Here is a 20,265-nt window from a genome sequence, read left to right as displayed (position 1 = left end):
GTGACCCCATGGACTACAGGCCGCCAGGCTCCTCTGTCCATGAAATTCTCCAGGCAAGAGTACTGGAGTCAGTTGCCATGCCCTCCTCTAGGGGATCTTCCCAACCCAGGGATTGAACCGAGGTTTCCTGCATTGCAGACAGACTCTCTACTGTCAGATCCACCAGGGAACCCCTTAGTGGTAAAGAACTCACCTGCCAATGCAGAAGATGTAAGAGAGGTGGGTTGGATCCCTGGGTTGAGAAGATCCCCTGGAAGAGGGCATGGCAACCCACTCCAGTATTCTTGTCTAGAGAATCCCATGGACAGAGCCTGGCGAGCTATAGTCAGAGTCAGCAAAAAATAAGACACAACTGAAGTGACTCAGCGTGCGTGCTTGCATGCTGAGTTTTGAGTCTCATCCTATTTTCACCCCACATAGGTGTCTCTGAAATTCTCATTTGTGAAGCCATCACTTTGAAATCAGAGCATAGCTAGTCCCAACAACTCATGGTAATATATTACTTGGTACTGATAACAACAACAACAAAAAGCCTAGATATGAACCCCAACTGTGTTTAAAAGAGATCTTTCTCTGCCCTTGATCCCAGTTATTTCACTGTTTTTGTTAGAAAGGTCGGTCTTCTGTAGCCAGTAGCGCATTCCTCGTGTTATTTGAATAGTCATCCACGGATACATCAGCCATAACAGATCCACTGGGAGCTGAGCTTAAGCAATCAGTAGCATCACATGTGTTCAGCTCAGGGCCCAAGTGTTCTTGGCTCCAAATGCCATTTATACATCCCGGAAATTCCCTTCTGGGTGTGTAGAACTCCTGGAATCTACCTGGGGTCAAACGTTACTTTTATTTTCACTCATAACAATTATAAATTGGGTCATTATCCCCTCCAAAAGTTCATCCCTCCTTGTTCTTCTGAATTCATTCCAAATTAGTGTGCTCTCTATTTTTAAGTTTAATGAGCTGGCTCATCATTCTAATAAAATCAACCTGGTGGGGAGAGCCATTTGCACTAGGGAGAAATACATGTTTCTTGGGCCAAAGGCTGTTAGAGCAGGTATAACTGAGGAATTATTTCTAACCAGCTTTCAACTCTAAGAGCTTCTGATTTATACCCTGGTGAGAAGAATGAGGCCAAAAAGTTTAAAATACTTTAAGCTCATTAAAATGGCACATTTTATGTTGTATGTATTTTACCACGATAAAATATAATTTTAAAATATTTTAAGGTCTGCACCCAAATTTGATGCTGATTTTATTAGAAAGGTCAGTGTGATGCATATCTGATGATGTTTAATGGATGCCATATTAAGATTGACATTGGACAGCTATCACCCAATATTGATTCATTGATACTAAGGACATTGGATTATAGCATTTAAAAAAAATTCACCCTTGAGACTTCCCTGGCAGTCCAGTGGTTAAGACGCCATGCTTCCATTGCAAGGGGAGCAGGTTCAATCCCCGGTCAGGAAACTAAGATCCCACATCCCTCATGGCAGAGCCAAAAAGTGAAAATTAAAGTAGTAATAATTTACCAACGTGATTTCTCAAACTCCTTTTAGACCTACATGCCTCAGTGATTTGAGTGATGGAACCACTGTACTAGTTAAGTGGCCACAGATAGAGAGCCCTGTGTCTGAACGGCCTGAGCAGACGTCCAGTCTTGCACAGCTGAGGTGCAGTGTTCTAAAGCCTCCTCGTCCGGAGCCCGGTGAAGTGCTTACTGGTGTACTGTGTTCTCTCCGAGCAGTTTTCAGCTACAACACGGATTCCCGGCAGACGTGTACCAACAACAGACACCAGTGCTCTGTGCACGCACAGTGCAGGGACTTTGCCACCGGCTTCTGTTGCAGCTGTGTTGCTGGCTACACGGGGAACGGCCGGCAGTGTGTTGCCGAAGGTACTGTGTCTTTGTCTGATCCTTTTTAAGGGGGAGAAAAGGGAGGAGTGATTTTGTTTTGGTGCTTGTTTTGAAATCTTGCCTTTACCCACATCTCTAAAGGTAGGTGGTGTTTTCGGCTGGGCAGTGATATTTCATCTCTCATTCCTTGTTCTTGCCTGTATTTCTCTATGGGGGTGGGGGGGAGGTCCTGGGGAATGCCCTTTTTACTAAAAAGGGGAGGTCTCTTTCTCCTGTGGTGATTCTCCATCTCTGAAGTGATGGCCGTTGAGAACCCATCTTCAGGCTGAAATGTTGAAATGAGGCAGCCTGGACCAGTAATCGTCAGCCCCCTCGCTTTCCTCCGTTTCTTTCAAACCTCTTCTTTTGGCGTCGCTCAGACTATGCTGATAGTGGTTCAGCTCCAGCAGGGCCATGGTGGGCTGGTGAAGACCAAAATGTTGGGTTGGCCCAAAAGTTTGTTCAATAAGTACTTTGCTCAGTAAAGGTCTTGGTGAAAATGAAAAATGTGTCTTTTATTTGTGCTTAAAACCAAACGAACTTTCTGGCCAACGCAGTATGTAGGGGGTAAGGACTATTCCATCCCCTATTCTCTGGTGTTCCTGTCCTTGTGTCCCGGGAACCCCAGCATGGTGATGGAGGAGCAGAAGGGGCACATCACAGCTAACTTTGGAGACCAGACCCATTGTGCTGTCAACTCCAAAACATATTTGGCTGGGGGCTGGCATCAGTCCTGAGCTCTGCACCCCCAAAAAAGGATCAACCAGTCTTGATGTTTTCAGATGTTCTGAAAAAGTCTAGAGGGTCCAGATAACAGTTTACTTAGAGAGGGAACCCAAGACCGTAAATTAGAATGAAAGCAAAAACAAAGCAAACCATACTGAACACCTGTCTCTGCAGATGCCAAATCACTCCACTTGTCACCCGTCATTTTCCTCATATGTTTAAGCAGGAACCTCAGTTGCTTGGCAAAATATGACTAAATAAAACTCAGTTGGAGGAATGCTTTTCTGTTTTTCAGATTTCCTGCCATAGCTAAAGTTAAATCAGTTATTTTAATTTGTTTTAAAAAAAGAAAGATTCGAGAAAAAAAAAGAAGTTCCTTCTAGGTCGCAATTAGTTTTGTAAAATACTGTCTTTAGCAAGGACAGAAAATTCTGTATGCTTTGCATATTAATTTGGGGGGATGTTTATAACATCTATAAATGTGTTATCTCTTTTCTTGCCCGTTGCCCCAGGAATGAGATGCTTCTGCTGCTTTGTTTCAGGCTTGGCTTTTATATTTTGCTTGCCCTGAGAAGAACTTCCACAGTTTACAATGAACCCTTCTTCTCAAAGATCGATCTCAGGAGCTCTTTCCATGCCAAATGTCAGAGCTGGAAATGCTGACAGGTTGCATTTGGCAGCAAGCTTGCATATGAAAGATTGCTCAGCTACATTTTTTGATGTTCTAAACACGCCCTGTCATAGTTTTGTGGTTTAAATATTTGTTGGAATCTTACTACTTTTGAAATATTTTTCTAGCTCCAAGTTTGATGGAAAAAAATAGGTTTTCTTCCCTTGGCTTTCCTGCTTGTTTCTGTAATTGTTTTGGGGGAGGCATTTTTTCGATATTAGTCTTCTAACTTCATAGCATTCCCCCAGTGTAATGACACAGTTTATGTGCAGAAATACTCTGTGTGTCGAATCTGCCTTGGCTTGCCAGTGACCTTGTTGTGGGGGGTTTTGTTGCGTTGGGGGCCACACCGTGTGGCATGAGGGCCCAACCAGGGATTGAACCCATGCCCCCTCCAGTGCAAGTGTGGAATCTTAACTGCTGGACTGCCAAGGAAGTCCCTCAGTGATCCTGTTTAGCAGCTGTGCTGTGCTTAGTTGCTCAGTCGTGTCTGACTCTTTGTGACCCCATGGACTGTAACTAACTTACCAGGCTCCGCTGTCCATGGGGGTTCACCAGGCGAGAATGCTGGAGTGGATTGCCATGTCCTCCTCCTCCAAGGGATCTCCCCAACCCAGGGATCGATCTCAGGCGGATTCTTTACCGTCTGAGCCACCGGGGAAGCCCTGCTGCTGCTGCTGAGTCGCTTCAGTCGTGTCCGACTCTGTGCGACCCCATGGACGGCAGCCCACCAGGCTCCCCGTCCCTGGGCTTCTCCAGGCAGGAACACTGGAGTGGGTTGCCATTTCCTTCCTCCAATGCATGAAAGTGAAAAGTGAAAGTGAAGTCGCTTAGTCGTGTCCGACTCTGTGCGACCCCATGGACGGCAGCCCACCAGGCTCCCCCGTCCCTGGGCTTCTCCAGGCAAGAACACTGGAGTGGGTTGCCATTGCCTTCTCCAGTGCATGAAAGCGAAGAGGGTATATTAAACACAGCAGAAAGTCTTCAGAACACAGACGATGGTGCTTGGATGAGAGCTCATTTGTCTGAGGTTAGTCTATATGCTTTACTGAGAACTTACCATGTACAGAAAACTCTGCTACGACGGAACCAGGGAGTTGGGTGTGAAGGTCCTGTCTCTAGTCATTTACAGTGTAGGAAGAGAAACATGATATGTACAATCAGTAAGTGGTAGAAATTAATTCTACATCAAACCTGATGTACTTACCTCTTCCTTCAGCTTTTTTTTTTTTTTTTAAGATGTCAGTAACACAATCAAAGTATACCATTTGGTGGTTTTTAGTATATTCACTAAGTTATTCAACTGTTACCTCTAATTTTAGAGCATTTTCTTCATGCCAGAAGGAAACCTGGATCTTTTAGCTGCCACCCTCAATTCATCCTCATTCCCAGGCTCTGTCAGCACCGAATCTGCTGTCTGTCCATGTGGGTTTTCCTGTTCTGGACATTCCATATAAATGGAATCATATGTCATGGGACCTTTGTGTTTGGCTTCTTTTACTTAGCATAATGTTTTCAGGGTATATCCATGTTTAGGATGTATCGATACCTTATTCCTTTTTCCTAGCTAAATAATATTCTATTGTATGGATTTTCCACATTTTATTTATCTATGCTTCAGTTGATGGACATTTGAGTCCTTTCCCATTTTGGCTGTTAATGAATGATGCTGCTAAGAACATTCATGTACATGTTTTCAAGTGAACATATGTTTTCTGTTTTATTGGGTATATACTCAGGAGTTGGAATTGCTGGGTCATATGGCAACCTTCCATTTTCTTATTCAAATATAAGAACAACTTAATTTTTTGAGTTTTTTTTTCTTTTCCTGATTAAGCAATAATAAATGCATGCAAGTTATTAATATCCCAACATTATAGAGATATATAGTATAGAAAATGAAAGTTCACCATATCGCCCTGAATTAACCTCTGTTAGCAATTTTGTGTAGCTCTCTTCAGACATTTTTCCTCTATGAGTATGCTAGCATCTGTCTACAATGTGGGAGACCCCGGTTCGATCCCTCGGTTGGGAAGATCCCCTGAGAAGGAAATGGCAATCCACTCCAGTACTATTGCCTGGAAAATCCCATGGACAGAGGAGCGTGGTAGGCTACAGCCCATGGGGTCGCAAAGAGTCGGACATGACTGAGCAACTTTACCTTACCTTACCTTACCTTACCTTAGCATTTATCATTAATGCAATTTTTTAAAATGGTGTCCTGCATATACTTTTTGGTAATATATGAAAAAAGCTTATAAATATGCCATAGTAAGTTTCACATCTTTCCCAGTAAAGGAAATGACCAACAACGAACACACCCTAGCCCACAAGCTGGTTATGGGTCAGAGGGCATATTTGTGTGACCTCCAATACTCACTGTGGCTACTTCTATCTGGCTTGGGTTAGTGAGGGTCTAGGACTCAGACTGGCCAACTTATATTTGAGCCAGAGATGCTCTTTAAGAGAAGCCCCTGAGTCTTAGGGACTTCCCTGGTGGCCCAGTAGGTGAGAATCCACCTGCCAGTGCAGGCGACATGGATTTGATCCCTGATCCAAGAAGGTTCCACACTCTGTGGAGCAACTAAACCCGTGCACCACACCTCCTGAAGCCCGGGCACCTAGAGCCCACGCTCGGAAACAAGAGAAGCCGCTGCAATGAGGGTCCCGCACATCGCAGTGAAGAGTAGCTCCCCTGGCCCCTGCATACTGCATCTGAGAAAAGCCCGTGCACAGCAACAGAGACCTAGCTCAGCCAAAAATAGTTACTTTTTAAAAAAAGATATGTTATAAATCAGACAACCTAATGTCCCATCCCGTTTAGCCCCATTGTCCCAGGGAAATGACTAATTCTCTCCCTAATATTCTCCAAAGTAATCAGCTATATACCACCTAGTTCTGGATCACCCATGATGCTATTCTCCTGAAATTGTTTCATTTGCCTCTGATATTCCTTCATCATACAATGGGTCCCACTTCTCTGCTGTCCATTATCCATCCTTACGGAAGAGAGGAAGAAAGTTGAATTTCTACAGCTCATAGACACAGCTGCAGGGACTGCCTTCGTCTTGGGAAGAATGACTTCTCTCACTTACCCCAAAAGCGCTTTACCCCAGCACTGTGGGGCTCTTTGCTTTACGGGTACGGAGCCCACCAGACACACTATTCTATTCTGAAGGGCTGGCTTCTTTCTTTGTTTCTCGTTCAGGTTCCCCGCAGCGAGTTAACGGCAAGGTGAAAGGGAGGATCTTTGTTGGGGACAGCCAGGTTCCCATTGTCTTTGAGAATACTGACCTCCATTCTTACGTGGTGATGAACCATGGGCGGTCCTACACAGCCATCAGCACCATTCCTGAGACTGTCGGGTACTCTCTGCTCCCTCTGGCCCCTATTGGAGGCATCATTGGATGGATGTTTGCAGTGGAGCAAGATGGATTCAAGAATGGCTTCAGCATCACAGGTAATTGACCTTAAAATTAATGGGCTGGGTTGAATGGAAAGGGAACTCTATGTGTCTGAAAATAAGTTACAAATAAGTATTTTGTGGCTCTGGAAATAAGGTGTTGGGGTAAAATCATCAAGTTTTTCATTAGTATACAAGGAGATCAGACCAGTCAATCCTAAAGGAAATCACTCCTGAATATTCATTGGGAGGACTGATGCTGAAGTTCCATTACTTTGGCCACTTAACGCGAAGAACCAACTCATTGGAAAAGAATCTGGTGCTGGGAAAGATTGAGGGCAAGAGGAGAAGGGGGCGAGAGATGATGAGATGGCTAGATGACATCAATGGGCATAAGTTGGAGCAAACTCTGGGAGATAGTGAAGGACAGAGAAGCCAGGCTTGCTGCATTTCATGGGGTCACAAAGAGTTGGACACGACTGAGCGACTGAACAACAACAATACGTTACCCAAGACTATCTAGAATTGCACTGTGATCAGGGAGCAATTTCATATTGGTGATGCTTTGTATATGGGTTGATTTAAATTGAAGTTACATTGTAACTTACATCAACTTCAGGGAGGCAAAGGTAATCTTTACAAATTCCCTACAACAGCAAATATTTGTTTCTACAGTAGTCCTTCTTAACTGCCTTAGAACATGTGTTATCAGCAGGATATCTGCCTGGACCTGGGGACTGTAAAGCAGTTGTCAGACTTTTTCTGCAAAGGGCCAGAGAATAAATATTTTAAGCTTTGCCTAAATATTTTGGGCTCTTCGTTCTCTGTTGCAGCTATTCAGCTCTGTTGTTATCAGTTGAAACCAGGCATAGATAATACACAAATGAATGAGCATGCCTGTGTTCCAGTGAAATTATTCATGGGCACTGAAAGGTAAATTTCATATAATTTTCACATATCATGACATAGCTGCCAGCCATGCTATCAGGGGAGACTGCAAACGTGGAAAAGGGAGGAAGCTGGAAGAAGGTGGAATATTTTTTTCCTGCTTGTCTGGGGCTGCTGCCCTGCATAGACCAAGGGGAGGTCCCGAGCCAGCGCCCATGGTATGTGCTCCTAGGATGGTGTGGACTTGGTGATGGTTTGCCCTGGCCAGGGCTTAGCTGTGAACAATAGTCATCCCCTAGCTGATGTCTTAGAGCACATGACGTTTGGCAGAGCACTTTTTAACATACTTATCTAATTTCCGCAAGATAGATATTGTTCACCATTTTCATCATCAGGAAATGGAGGCTCAGTGGGTTTAAGTAACTCATTCAAATTCACCCAACCAGTACTGGGCACAAACCCCAATTCCCTGCTTTTTCCAGCACAAATCCTGAGCCCACCCGTCTCAGATGCTGGTTTTCGGATGGGAAATGGCTTTTGTTTCTTGTGCGTGACTGAGTTGGGCTGGGAGGATGGCCCTTTCCTTGACATCACCGGCCCTATTTCTACTCACCAGACTAAAGCGTCTGTAGAGGAGCTGTGAACCTGTCCCCTCCATGAGTCCGGGCAGGCATGAATGTGACTTCTTTGACAGCAAAGTGACAGACTGAGCTTGCTTTGCAGGGGGGGAGTTCACCCGCCAGGCTGAGGTGACCTTCGTGGGGCACCCGGACAAGCTGACCATTAAGCAGCAGTTCAGCGGCATTGATGAGCACGGACACCTGACCATCGACACGGAGCTGGAGGGCCGCGTGCCCCAGATCGCCTTTGGCTCCTCAGTGCACATCGAACCCTACACGGAGCTCTACCACTACTCGCGGCAGGGTGAGCCTCGTCCCGCATCCAGCGTCCCAGGGCAGTGCTGCACACGAGCTGTCTCCTGGCCTCCAGAAAGGGAAACGCAGGGGTCACCTTATTCAGATCGCCTTCCCTTAATTGCAGACATTGAGCATGCTCATTGGAGAGACTTTAGTGCAGAAAAGAAAATAAGCATAACCACACACCTAAAACCAGGACACGATTATTAAATTAAGTGTATTTCTTTCAGCCTTTTCCTTATATGTAAAATATATCCCAACGTATATATACCTCACATATATATTTACGTATCAACACATATTCTATCCTTATATATGAAAAATCATATACTTCTCTTTATATATAAAAAAAATCCCAACATATGTATATTACACATATATTCACATATATATCAACATGGATACTAGCCCAACATAAATAGCTCATCATATTATATAATTTCAGAATAAAATAATTGTATTATATATCTAAACGTAGCTTTTAAACTTTTTATTTCAAATTTACAGAAAGTTGAAAATAGCACAGTAGCCACATGTCATTTCCCCAGCTTCACCAATTGTTAACATTTTGTTACATTCTCTTAGTTGTTCCCTCCCTTCCTTATATATAAGAGAGAGGAAGTTGTAGATGCTGTGATCCTGCGTCTCCTAAATATTTTACAATATTTCACATGTTTTTTTCTAATGACAAGAATATTCTCTCATGGTCCCAGTACAACCATCAAAATCAGGAAGTTTAACATTGATGCAATACTATTATACACTCTACAGTCAAGTATATAGTTTCAATTTAAACTGCAATCATACCACATTATTGTACGTTCACTTTTCCGGTTAGGTCAAATCATGACAGCTTGATAGTTCCATTAAATAGGCTTTGCAAACACTTTATAATGACTCTATACCATTTTATTGTATGGCTATCAATTTAAACCATTCTCTTTTCCAAAGCTTACATTATTTCCAATTTTTCCTTGTCTCCATGAGTTGCAGTGTCCATCTTCATCATACACCTTGACCAAATTTCTGATTCTTTTCTGACCGAATTCCTAGAAATCGAAGCGATGAGTCAAAGGAAACTCTTTAAAGTCTGTTATTAAATTGCCATCTAGAAGGGTTGTACCAGTTAACATGACTTCGTGGCCTGCTCGGGCTCTCCTGGGGAAAATGAGAGGGTGGGTAGGAGGTGGGAGGAGTATCAGGAGGACCCCACCTGCAAGTCAGGCTGTGACCAGATGGTGTTTCTGGCAGTCCAGCACATGGGAGCTGGACAAGAGGCAGCTTACATCAATCTTTTATTTATCCTCTGGCTTTTATTACCAACTACAGCAGAGCACACAAATATAAAGAGCCTTTTGTACTTCTTTGTTTTAAATAGGAAGTCAAGATTTTTCACTGCATGGGCCAAAAGTAAACTAGCTCTCTTCTGAGTAGGGAAGACTGTCTCTCTGTTGAGATTTGCTCACAGCTCTTTAGTAATTTATAGAAATTGGCTACTGAAACCTATTAATGTCTCATTTTTATACATCAGAGAACCCTTTAATCTAGGGTTATTTATAGCAGCCACTGTTTGTTGAATCCTAAGTGAGATAACCCATAGAAAGCAGTTAGCACTCTGCTTGTCACGTGGTCAATGCTCCATAAATGGTAGTTTGTCTTATAGAGTATTAGCCTGCTTGATTCCAGAAATTCTGTATGCATTATCTCATCCTTACCCCAGTCCATGTTGTAAAGGAAACAGGGTAAAGAAGTTAGTAACTGGTCTGTGATCATACTCCTTGTGAATGAAGGTACAAGTTGTGAATTCTCGCATATCTCTTTCCAAGCTGGTGCTCTTTCCATCAGGCCTTAGTCCCTGGGTTGACTAAGGAACTTACAGAGAAACACTTGATGAGAAAAAGCAATAAATATTCCTAATGCAAATAACAGCAATAATAGGAAATCTAGGTAGCAGAATGAATCTCAACACGGAAATAAATGGTCTTATTTATCCTGTTCCATCTGACCTCTCATCTGGCCACATTATGAGCAGAGAATACTGCTGATTATTTTACTTATTTATTTTGGGTTTTGCTGGGTCTTCGTTTCTGGTCAGGCTTTTCCTCTAGTTTCTGCCAGTGGGGGCTGCTCTCTAGTTGTGGTGGGCAGGCTTCTCATCGCAGTGGCTTCGCTTGTTATGGAACACCAGCTCTACGGTCCCAGGGTTTCAGTAGTTGCAGCTCCTGGGCTCTAGAGCACCAGCTTAATAGTTTCGGCGCAGGGGTTTAGCTGCTCCACAGCATGTGGTATCTTCCCGGACCAGGGATCGAACCCGTGTCCCCTGCATTGGCAGGCAGATCCTTTACCACTGAGCTGCCAGGGAAGCCCTGCTGATGATTTTCATGTCCTAAGCTTCTTGCATCCTCAAGCTCTCTCCCCTGTCTCCCTGCTTGCCGCCCACATCCAGTGATCACATCATCCTCCACCCGGGAGTACACGGTGACGGAGCCCGAGCAACATGGCACTGCCTCTTCGCACGTCCACACTTACCAGTGGCGCCAGACCATCACCTTCCAGGAGTGCGTCCACGACGACTCCCGGCCGGTCCTGCCCAGCACCCAGCAGCTCTCTGTGGACAGCGTGTTTGTCCTGTACAACCAGGAGGAGAGGATCCTGCGCTATGCTCTCAGCAACTCCATTGGTCCTGTGAGGGGTAAGAGGTGGCGGCTCAGACTGGGCATTGTGTGTGTGTGTATGTCCACTTGCATGGCCCTCTCTGTGTTTTTGACGTGTTGTTCTTCATCTCTTGTTCTTGGTAAGAAGAAAGTCATGCTAAAATACCTCCTGACAAAAATAAACATCTTCTCATCTATGATTCTTAGAAAACCTAAGGTAACGAGTAGATCATTCAAGGGCTGCATCTGCCTGCAACCGTGCGTTTATTTCTATTTATGTATTTATTTTTTACTCTTTTCCATTATGCTTTATTACAGGATATTGAATATAGTTCCCTGTGCTATACAGTAGGGCCTTGTTCTCTATCCGTTCTATACCATTCTGTATGTAATAGTCTGTATCTGCTAATCCCAAACTCCCCAGTCCTACCCTCCCCTTCTCCCCGACCCCTGCCCTCACCACTTGACAACACAGGTCTGTTGTCTATATCTGTGAGTCTGTTTCTGTTTTGTAAATAAGTTGATTTGTGTCGTGTTTTAGGTCACACATAGAAATGATAACATTTCTGACTTCTTCACTTAGTATGGTAGTCTCTAGGTTCATCCTTGTAGCTGCAAAATGGCATTATTTCATTCCTTTTTCCCTCTTATGGCTGAGTAATGTTCTGTTGTATCTGTGTATCACATCTTTACCCATTCATCTGTCAATGGGCGTTCGGGTTCCTCCCTGTCTTGGCTGTTGTGAATAGTGCTGCTATGAACATAGGGACATCTATCTTCTTGTAGTTTTGTCTGGATATATGCTCCGGAGTGGGATTGCTGGATCATATTGCAACTCTGGTTTTTAGCTTTTTTAAGAACCTCCATACCATTTTCCGTAGTAGCTACACAAATTTACATTCCCGCCACAGTGCAGGAGGGTTCCATTTTCTCCACACTCTCTCCAGCATTGTTATGTGTAGACTTTTTAATGATGGCCATTCTGACTGGTGAAAGGTAGTACCCCTTGTAGTTTTTATTTGCATTTACCTAATCATTAGTGATATTGAGCATCTTTTCATGTGCCTATTTTTAAAAATTCTGACACTCAACTGTGAAAAGAATGTGTGCTCAGGGCTTGGGGAAATCCAAATCAAATCTGCTAAAAGTCAGGCCCAGAGCCTACGGTGAGCTCTCTGCCCTGGGACAGCACAACGTGGAGCTGGGGTCTGGTCTAGGGTGCTTCTGGTTGTGGAAGAAGCTGGAGCTAGTGTGACCGCCCAGCCTCAAGGTCTCACATAGTCCAAATCTTTAAGCTCTGGAGGTTCTGTATATTTGGTGTCTGGGTGTGGTGTTCCTCTATCTCAGTTATTTTTGGTTCTCCCTCCAAAAGGTCACTTCTCCAGCTGGTCAGATTGGCCCTTGGCTCTCCATACACCAGAAGAGGACAGGTGTTTCTCGCCCTTCTTTGACCGCTGTAGCGCCAGGCATCAGGGGTTGGCATGTTTTTTTCTTAAAGGGCCAAACAGCAAATATTGGAGGCTCTGCTCATCATGCAGTTTCTGTCATGAGTGCAGTTCTACCACTGTAGCACAAAAACAGCCACAGACCACTTGCCAGTAAATGCAGTGGCCGGTTTCCAATAAAACTTTATGAAAACAGACATGAGTCCAAAGGGATGTAGTTTGCTGATCCCACTTCAAGTGAGCAGGAGTCGGCAGGTTTCCTGGTCATCAGTCCTGTCCTGCTTTCTGGGGGAAGAGGTAACCTGTAAGCGTTTCTGAGTCCTCATGTGGTTTCAATGTCTCCGCCTTCGCAGATGGCTCCCCTGACGCCCTTCAGAATCCTTGCTACATTGGCAGTCATGGGTGTGACGCCAACGCGGCCTGTCGCCCCGGCCCAGGGACCCAGTTCACCTGCGAGTGCTCCATTGGCTTCCGAGGAGACGGACGGACCTGCTACGGTACAGCCATTCACTCTGACGTGTGTGGGGAGGTTTGCAGGGGGCAAACAGATACTGTAAAGCAGAGAGCTGGGAGAGGCAAGGAAACACAGGGGAGATAAATACTGATGGGCATGCTGAGTTGTTTAAGCCCCACACTCAGTGTTTCCCCACGATGTTAAGGGTCCTGGCCCCTTCATCATCTGATCAGATGCCCTGACTCTAAGCAGCAGAGCAGAATTTATAAGGCCATACAGCACTTCATCTTGAGAATACTCAGGTTTAAAGGAAAGAGAAAGTCAGGGCTGCTAATAACTACACATAATATGACCATGCTGCTGCTGCTGCTGCTAAGTCGCTTCAGTTGTGTCCGACTCTGTGCGACCCCATAGACGGCAGCCCACCAGGCTCCCCCGTCCCTGGAATTCTCCAGGCAAGAACACTGGAGTGGGTTGCCATTTCCTTCTCCAATGCATGAAAGTGAAAAGTGAAAGTGAAGTCACTGAGTCATGTCCAACTCTCAGCGACCCCATGGACTGCAGCCCACCAGGCTCCTCCGTCCATGGGAGTTTCCAGGCAAGAGTACTGGAGTGGGGTGCCATTGCCTTCTCCATAATACGACCATATGGAGTAGGCAATGGCAACCCACTCCTGTATGCTTGTCTGGAAAATTCCAGTGACAGAGGAGCCTGGTGGGCTGTAGCCCATGAGGTCAGAAAGAGTCTGACATGACTGAAGTGACTTAGCATGTAACCAGAACTGTTAGTAACATTGTTGTGTTAGGCGCTTTACAAACACCATCTCATCTAATTCAGCAACTCTGATGAGATAGATGTTTTCATTTCTGTCTTTTAAAAATCATTTTTAATTGTGGTAAAATGCACGTAACATAAAATGGATCATTCTAACCATTCCTAAGCGTACAGTTCAGTGGCATTAAGTACTTTCACATTGTTGTGTGACCATCACCTCCGTCCATGTCCAGATCTCTTCATTTGCAAAATCGAAACCGTATTGCCATTAAATAATGACTTTCCATAGCCCCTGGCCCCAGCCCCTGGCAACCACCATTCTACTTTCTACCAATTCCAGGACTCTAGGCAACTCATGTAAGTGGAATCATGCACTATTTGTCCTTTTGTGACTGGCTTGTTTCACATAGCATCATATCCTCAAGGTTCATACATATTGTAGCCTGTGTCACAATTTCCTTACTTTAAAAAAAAAAATTTATTGGACTATAGTCGATTTACAATGTGGTATTAGTTTCAGCTGTATAGCAAAGTGAATATGTTATACATATACATATATCTACTCTTTTTTAGATTCTTTGCCCTTATAGGCCATTACAGAGTGTTGAGTAGGGTTCCCTGTGCGAAACAGTAGGCCCTTATTAGTTATCTATTTTATATATAGTAGTAAGTTTGTGTTATCCTGATCTTCCAGTTTGTCCCTTCCCTCTTCCCCCCTTCCCTCCTTTTTAAAACTGAGAAATAGTCCGTGGGATGCATATATTCCTTTTTTACAAAAACCATTCATTTGTCTGTGGACAGTTGGGTTGCTTCACTTCTTGGGCTCTTGTGAATATTTCTGCTGTGAACATGGGGGTACAAATATCTGTTTAAGACTCTGCTTTCAACTCTTCTGGGGATATACCCAGATGTAGAATTGCTGGATCACATCAATTCTGTGTTTGACTTTTTTGAAGAACCGTCACGTTGTTTTCCACAGCAGCTGCATCATTTTATATCCCACCACCAGTACGCAAGGGCTGCAATTTCTGCACATCCTTGCCAACACTTGTTTTGTTTTTTTGATAGCAGCCACCCTAATGGGTGGGAAGTTTACTCCTGTTTTTACAGATGAGAAACTTGAACCAAGGATATTAGAATGTTGGACCTTGAGTAACTGACTCAAGTGTCTCTATTCCACTGTCTTCATTGTATAATACTTATTACTTATAATTGCACTTTGAATACTTTCATGTAAACAGCTTGATATTTATGTTTGTTACTAAAGTTTAATTCGCCACCAAAAGACAGTTAGTTTACTCCTGTCTCGATGAAAAATCCACACAGATGCAACTAGCATAAGAATACCAAACGCTAGGAATGCCCTGGTGGTCCAGTGGTTAGGACTCTGAGCTCCTACTGCAAGGGGCACAGGTTTGATCCCTGACTGGGGGACTAAGATCCCACAAGCTGAGCTTTATGGCCAAAAACCCACATGTCGAATGCTTCCTTAACCTGCCACGGTAGGCTCACCAACAAATGTAAGGAATGCTAGAGGTAAGCTTCCCTAGTGAAATGGGTAGTGTGCACGTATCTGTTTGGTTAGAATGATGAGCAGCCCGCTTGAATGACTGTAGCCAAAATAATCTGGGGAGCCCAGCAGAATTTGGAGTATGGGAATGATGCCTCTGATCTGGAATCCACTGAATTGAATCCACTGAATGCCTTCAATTAATGGCAGCTATAGTGTGCTAATTTAATGTGAAAGTTAGCTGATCATGCTGCATTTGCTTCAGAGTGAAATTTACGAATGGTGTTCACTGGAACGTCTGAAAGGATGAAGAACAGAAACTAGGCTTACGGGAACAGCTTGTACGGTTGTTCAGCCAGCTTGCTGATAACTTTGTCCGTGTGATAAAATTCAGTCTGAGACTTGTTTCCCTTGTAACGTACCACTGCGTAAGGGACATAGTTCCTACTCACCTCTGATCTTCAGAGTTTCCCAGTATTTCCCCAGAGAGCCCACCAGTCTTGAATGGCTGAATTGGCTCAGGCCGGTTTAGAGCAGCATGATCCCATGTGTATGCGAGCAGAGCCCTGCCAGACAACACATAGAGATGGGGCGACCCCACTTCTCCAGCAGAAGCCTGCAGCTCTGTAGTCTTTATGCAGCCCAGCTTCAGCTTCCTAAGCAAATTGAACGTTAATAAAACGTGGAGCCATCTTCTCCAACTGCTGAAGCCATACGTGCATGAGTGCTTAGTGGCTCCAGTCGTGTCCAGCTCTTTGCGACCCTAGGGACTGTAGCCCACCAGGCTCCTCTGTCCAAGGGAGTCTCCAGGCAGGAATACTGGAGTGGGTCGCTGGGCCCGCCTCGCTGAAGCCGTAAGCTTTGGCTAATCCTGCTTTGGCTGGCTGCTTCATCTCCCAAGGCACCACCAGCCATGCTTTATGGATTGATGTGTTGCTGTCCTGGAAACCCTTCTTATGTCCTTGCCCACGAAGGCATGTGTACTTGGTTTTGCCCTGTGATTAGCCCTCAACGTGGCAGATTTGCACCATGGAATGTGGGTCTGTTCCTAGTCCTGCTACTGTTTGTTCCGGGTCACGAGAATAAGCCTCGTAGTATTAATGCACTGAGACACCAGGCTGTTGGTAGGAAATTGCATTAAGCAGATCACTTCACATATTATTTTGACCTGGAAAGTGCCTCAGAAGAGAAGAATGAGGATGAGCCTTTGTCATTCAGCGTGTGTCGCCTTGATATAATGATAGATGACATCCAGAACAAGGATGGGGTTGGTTGGACACTGTAGGGTGACCGTTCAGGGTAATTTGGAGAAGATTTCCAGTTGAATCAGAGTGCTGGTGCCTGGTAGGATGACTTCCCTGTATTTCTCAGTTGGGAGGCTGTAGAAGAAAGTTTTGGACAACCTCCCATTGAGTAATTTTGAGTGCACTCAAGGCATTTAACAAATCTGTCCTGAGATGATTCTCCTCCCAGAGCCTGGCATTTATGAGGAGGACACACTGGAGAAACTTATTTGTTGGAGTTTTTGAAAATATGTGAAAAGTAGCCACTCAGATAAAAAGTCAAAATGGAAGCAGTGATTACAAGAATAATTCAGGATCTTCCTGTTGGGTTAGGGAATGATTTATTTGAGAGGAAATCTCTTCCTAGAGAAAATGTTGTCCAGATATTGACCAGTAAGAACAGTAATGGGCTTCCCGGGTGGCTCAGTGGTAAGGAACCCGCCTGTCAATCCAGGAGGCAGAAGAGACGCAGGTTCCATTCCTGAGTCAGGAAGATCCCTGGAGTAGGAAATGGCAACCCACTCCAGTTTTCTTGTCTGGAAAATTCCATGGACAGAGGAGCCTGTTGGCTATAGTCCACAGGGTTGCAAAGAGCTGGACACTACTGAGAGCATATGCACACACACACACACACACACACACACACAAGAACAATAATCTTCAAGGAGGTATCATGATGTTCTACAAAGAACGGTTATTACTAGTTCATTGTCTCTACTGGAGAAGGGATTAGAGTCCTAGCCTCCATTTACAGAAGAGAGGGTTTCAATCAGGCATTCAGAGAACTTCCAAACTATAATGACCGTCAGATATCAGCAGGGAGATTGCTAGGGTTTTTTTTGTTTAAAAAAAAAAAAAAAGGCATCACCCAGCTTGGCTTTAATGTGTAGACCTGCATGGAGGTGGGAATGCTGGGGGACCATTCTCTCGCTCATCCCAGGAGCCCCCAGATCCTATTTGCCAGTGGTTCCCCCAGTAGGGCCTGCCAGAGAACATCCTTCCAAGCACCTAAGAAGCTTTCTTGAAACATGCAGTCTCCCTTTCCATAAACCTTCCAGTGGCAGGCTTCCCTGGTGATCCAGTGGATAAGACTCTGCACCCCCAGTGCAGGGAGGCTGAGTTTCATCCCTGGTCAAGGAACTAAGGCTCTCACATACTGCAACTAAAGATCGCACATGCCACAACTAAGACCCAGCACAGCCAAATAAATAAGTGATTTTAAGAAACCTTCCGGGGGGGAGTGAAGCTTGGAAAATTTCCCCTGGTGATTCTGTTCTGTCCCTGTGATTGAAAACTGCTCCTCTGCGCTCTGGCAGCTCAGTCTCGGCTGTGGAGCCCTGCAGTCTGCATGGTGAGGGGGGGGGGAGTCTTCTGAGAGCTGCAGTGCAGACAGTGAAGCCAGAATGAGCTTTTCCTCCCACGTTGCTGAGGCAGCAGCTGGTGGATAGACCTGGGAAGCCACACTTGCTGAATATCCCTCTACCCCAGCCCAGCTCCAGCTTCTTAAAAGGGGGCTTCGGTGGGGCTTTGTTCTGTAACCTTCCAGCAGTGCTTGGACTTGTCCCCTGGTCTGACATCTTGTAGCTTTTTTTTTTTTAATTGAAGTATAGTTGACTCACAGTGTTGTGCCAATCTCTGCTATTCGGTAAAGAACTCAGTTATACACACATATACTTTGCTTTCTTTAATATTCTTTTCCATTATGGTTTATCTCAGGATATTGAATGTAGTTTCCTGTGCTATACACTAGGACCTTGGTTTTTATCCATTCTAAATGTAATAGTTTGCATGTACCAAACCGAGACTCCCAGTCCATTCCTCCCACCCTGCCTCCTGGCAACCACAAGTCAGCTCTTTGTCTTTGAGTCAGTTTCAGGTTTGTTGTTGTTCAGTTGTTAAGTCGTGTCCAACTCTTTGTAACCCAATGGTCTGCAGCACACCAGGTTTCCCTGTCCTTCACCATCTCCTGGAGTTTGCTCAAACCCATGTCCATTGAGTCAGTGATGCCATCCAACCATCTCATCCTCTGTCGCCTCCTTTTCTTCCTGCCCTCAATCTTTCCCAGCATCAGAGTCTTTTTCAGTGAGTCGGCTGTTCACATCAGGTGGCCAGAGTACTGGAGCGTCAGCGTCAGCATCAGTCCTTTCAGTGAATATTCAGGATTGATTTCCTTTAGGATGGACTGGTTTGATCTGTTTTGTGGATAGGTTCATTTGTGCCATAGTTTAGATTCCACATATAAGTGATATGAGATTTTATATCTTAAGCATGTCACAGAAATGTACGTTGCAGTATAGTTTCAAAAAGCTGAATGCCATTTGGTTTGTGTTTTTGTCTGAGTGTAGGTCCAACTATGGGGCTGAAGTGGCAAAAATGCTTGCGTTGTGTGACATTGTCTAATAAGCCAGCAGGACTTTTGCCTCATCAGGAAAGAGACTGGCTAGACAGGCCATTGGAGGTGGATGCACGAGCAAGATTCATGTTCTGGAATTGAGGAGGGGAGGCTGAGAGGCGAGGGGAGTTGTGTGGCCTCAGCCATTACAAAATCTTCCTCACACACATCTCCAAGAATTTGAAAAATGCCAGAAGTAACTACACCCTGAGAATGATGTTGGCACAGAGGGATCTTGTGTGACTGTGTTTATTTCAGATCATCAGTGGGCAGGTAACCGAGGTGATGACAGCTCAGCTTGATTTTCGTCTGGGCCAACCAGCCTCACTGTAGTGGTGACTACAGACTGGCCTCCCGATGCCGTGGCCATCCACGGGCTGTGTTTCTAGAAATGGAACAGCCCCGTGCTGGTGGCATAGGTATTATACTTAATAATAGGCACATTTCTTTTATTTTTTATTTTTTTTCTTTTTTTGGCCATACCACATGACATGAGAAATCTTAGTTTTCCAACCAGGGATCGAACCCATGCCTCTGCACTGGAAGCGTGAAATCTTAACCAGTGGACCACTAGGCAAGTCCCAATAGGTACATTTCTTGAGCACGTTAGGCTTGCATCTATTTTCTATAATCTTCAGAAGGACTTCTCAAGATGAATAGTATTGTATGTAGTTACTAACAGGGAAACTGAGGCAGAGTAGTTTGGCAGCTTCTCCAGGACCACACAAGCTAGTCACCAAAGGAGGCAGGATTTGAACCTAGCCGTGTTCAGCTCCAGTATTCTTGCCTGGAGAGTTCCACGGACAGGAGACATAAGAGATGCAGGTTCAGTCCTTGGGTGGGGAAGATCCCCTGGAAGAAGGCATGTAGTTTTGCATGGAGAATCCCATGGACAGAGGAGCCTGGCGGGCTACAGTCCACGGGGTCACAAAGAGTCGGACACGACTGAGCGACTCACACATGTATATGTATGTATGTGTTCAGCTTTGAAATGTGTGTTTCTTTGTTCCCGTCACGCCACTTGATGACCACAGAATTGTCCTATGAGAGAACATCACTTTTAATCTTATGAGTTAATGGTTTGCCTTTTAGTGCATTAAACTCAGGATGGTGGCACATGCGTGATCAGTCATGTCTGACTCTTTGCAACCTCATGAACTGTAGCCCACCAGACTCCTCTGTCCATGGGATTCTCCATGCAAAACTACATGCCTTCTTCCAGGGGATCTTCCCCACCCAAGGACTGAAC

At 44.8% G+C, this 20,265-nt stretch overlaps 1 protein-coding gene across 1 annotated transcript in view; it reads left to right on the top strand.

Annotated features, from left to right (window-relative positions):
• The window catches only part of NID1 (nidogen 1), a 102,333-nt gene that overhangs the window by 41,924 nt on the left and 40,144 nt on the right, over positions 1 to 20,265 (top strand). Inside the window, exons 5-9 of the mRNA XM_069571596.1 lie at positions 1,751 to 1,900; positions 6,505 to 6,756; positions 8,311 to 8,511; positions 10,951 to 11,196; positions 12,957 to 13,100. Coding sequence (XP_069427697.1) covers positions 1,751 to 1,900; positions 6,505 to 6,756; positions 8,311 to 8,511; positions 10,951 to 11,196; positions 12,957 to 13,100 — 993 coding nt within the window. The remainder of the gene's footprint in view (positions 1 to 1,750; positions 1,901 to 6,504; positions 6,757 to 8,310; positions 8,512 to 10,950; positions 11,197 to 12,956; positions 13,101 to 20,265) is intronic.

This window comes from Ovis canadensis, chromosome 25 (assembly GCF_042477335.2).
Source record: "Ovis canadensis isolate MfBH-ARS-UI-01 breed Bighorn chromosome 25, ARS-UI_OviCan_v2, whole genome shotgun sequence".
Taxonomy (NCBI): Eukaryota; Metazoa; Chordata; class Mammalia; order Artiodactyla; family Bovidae; genus Ovis; species Ovis canadensis.
This window is presented reverse-complemented; position numbering and strand designations above follow the sequence as displayed.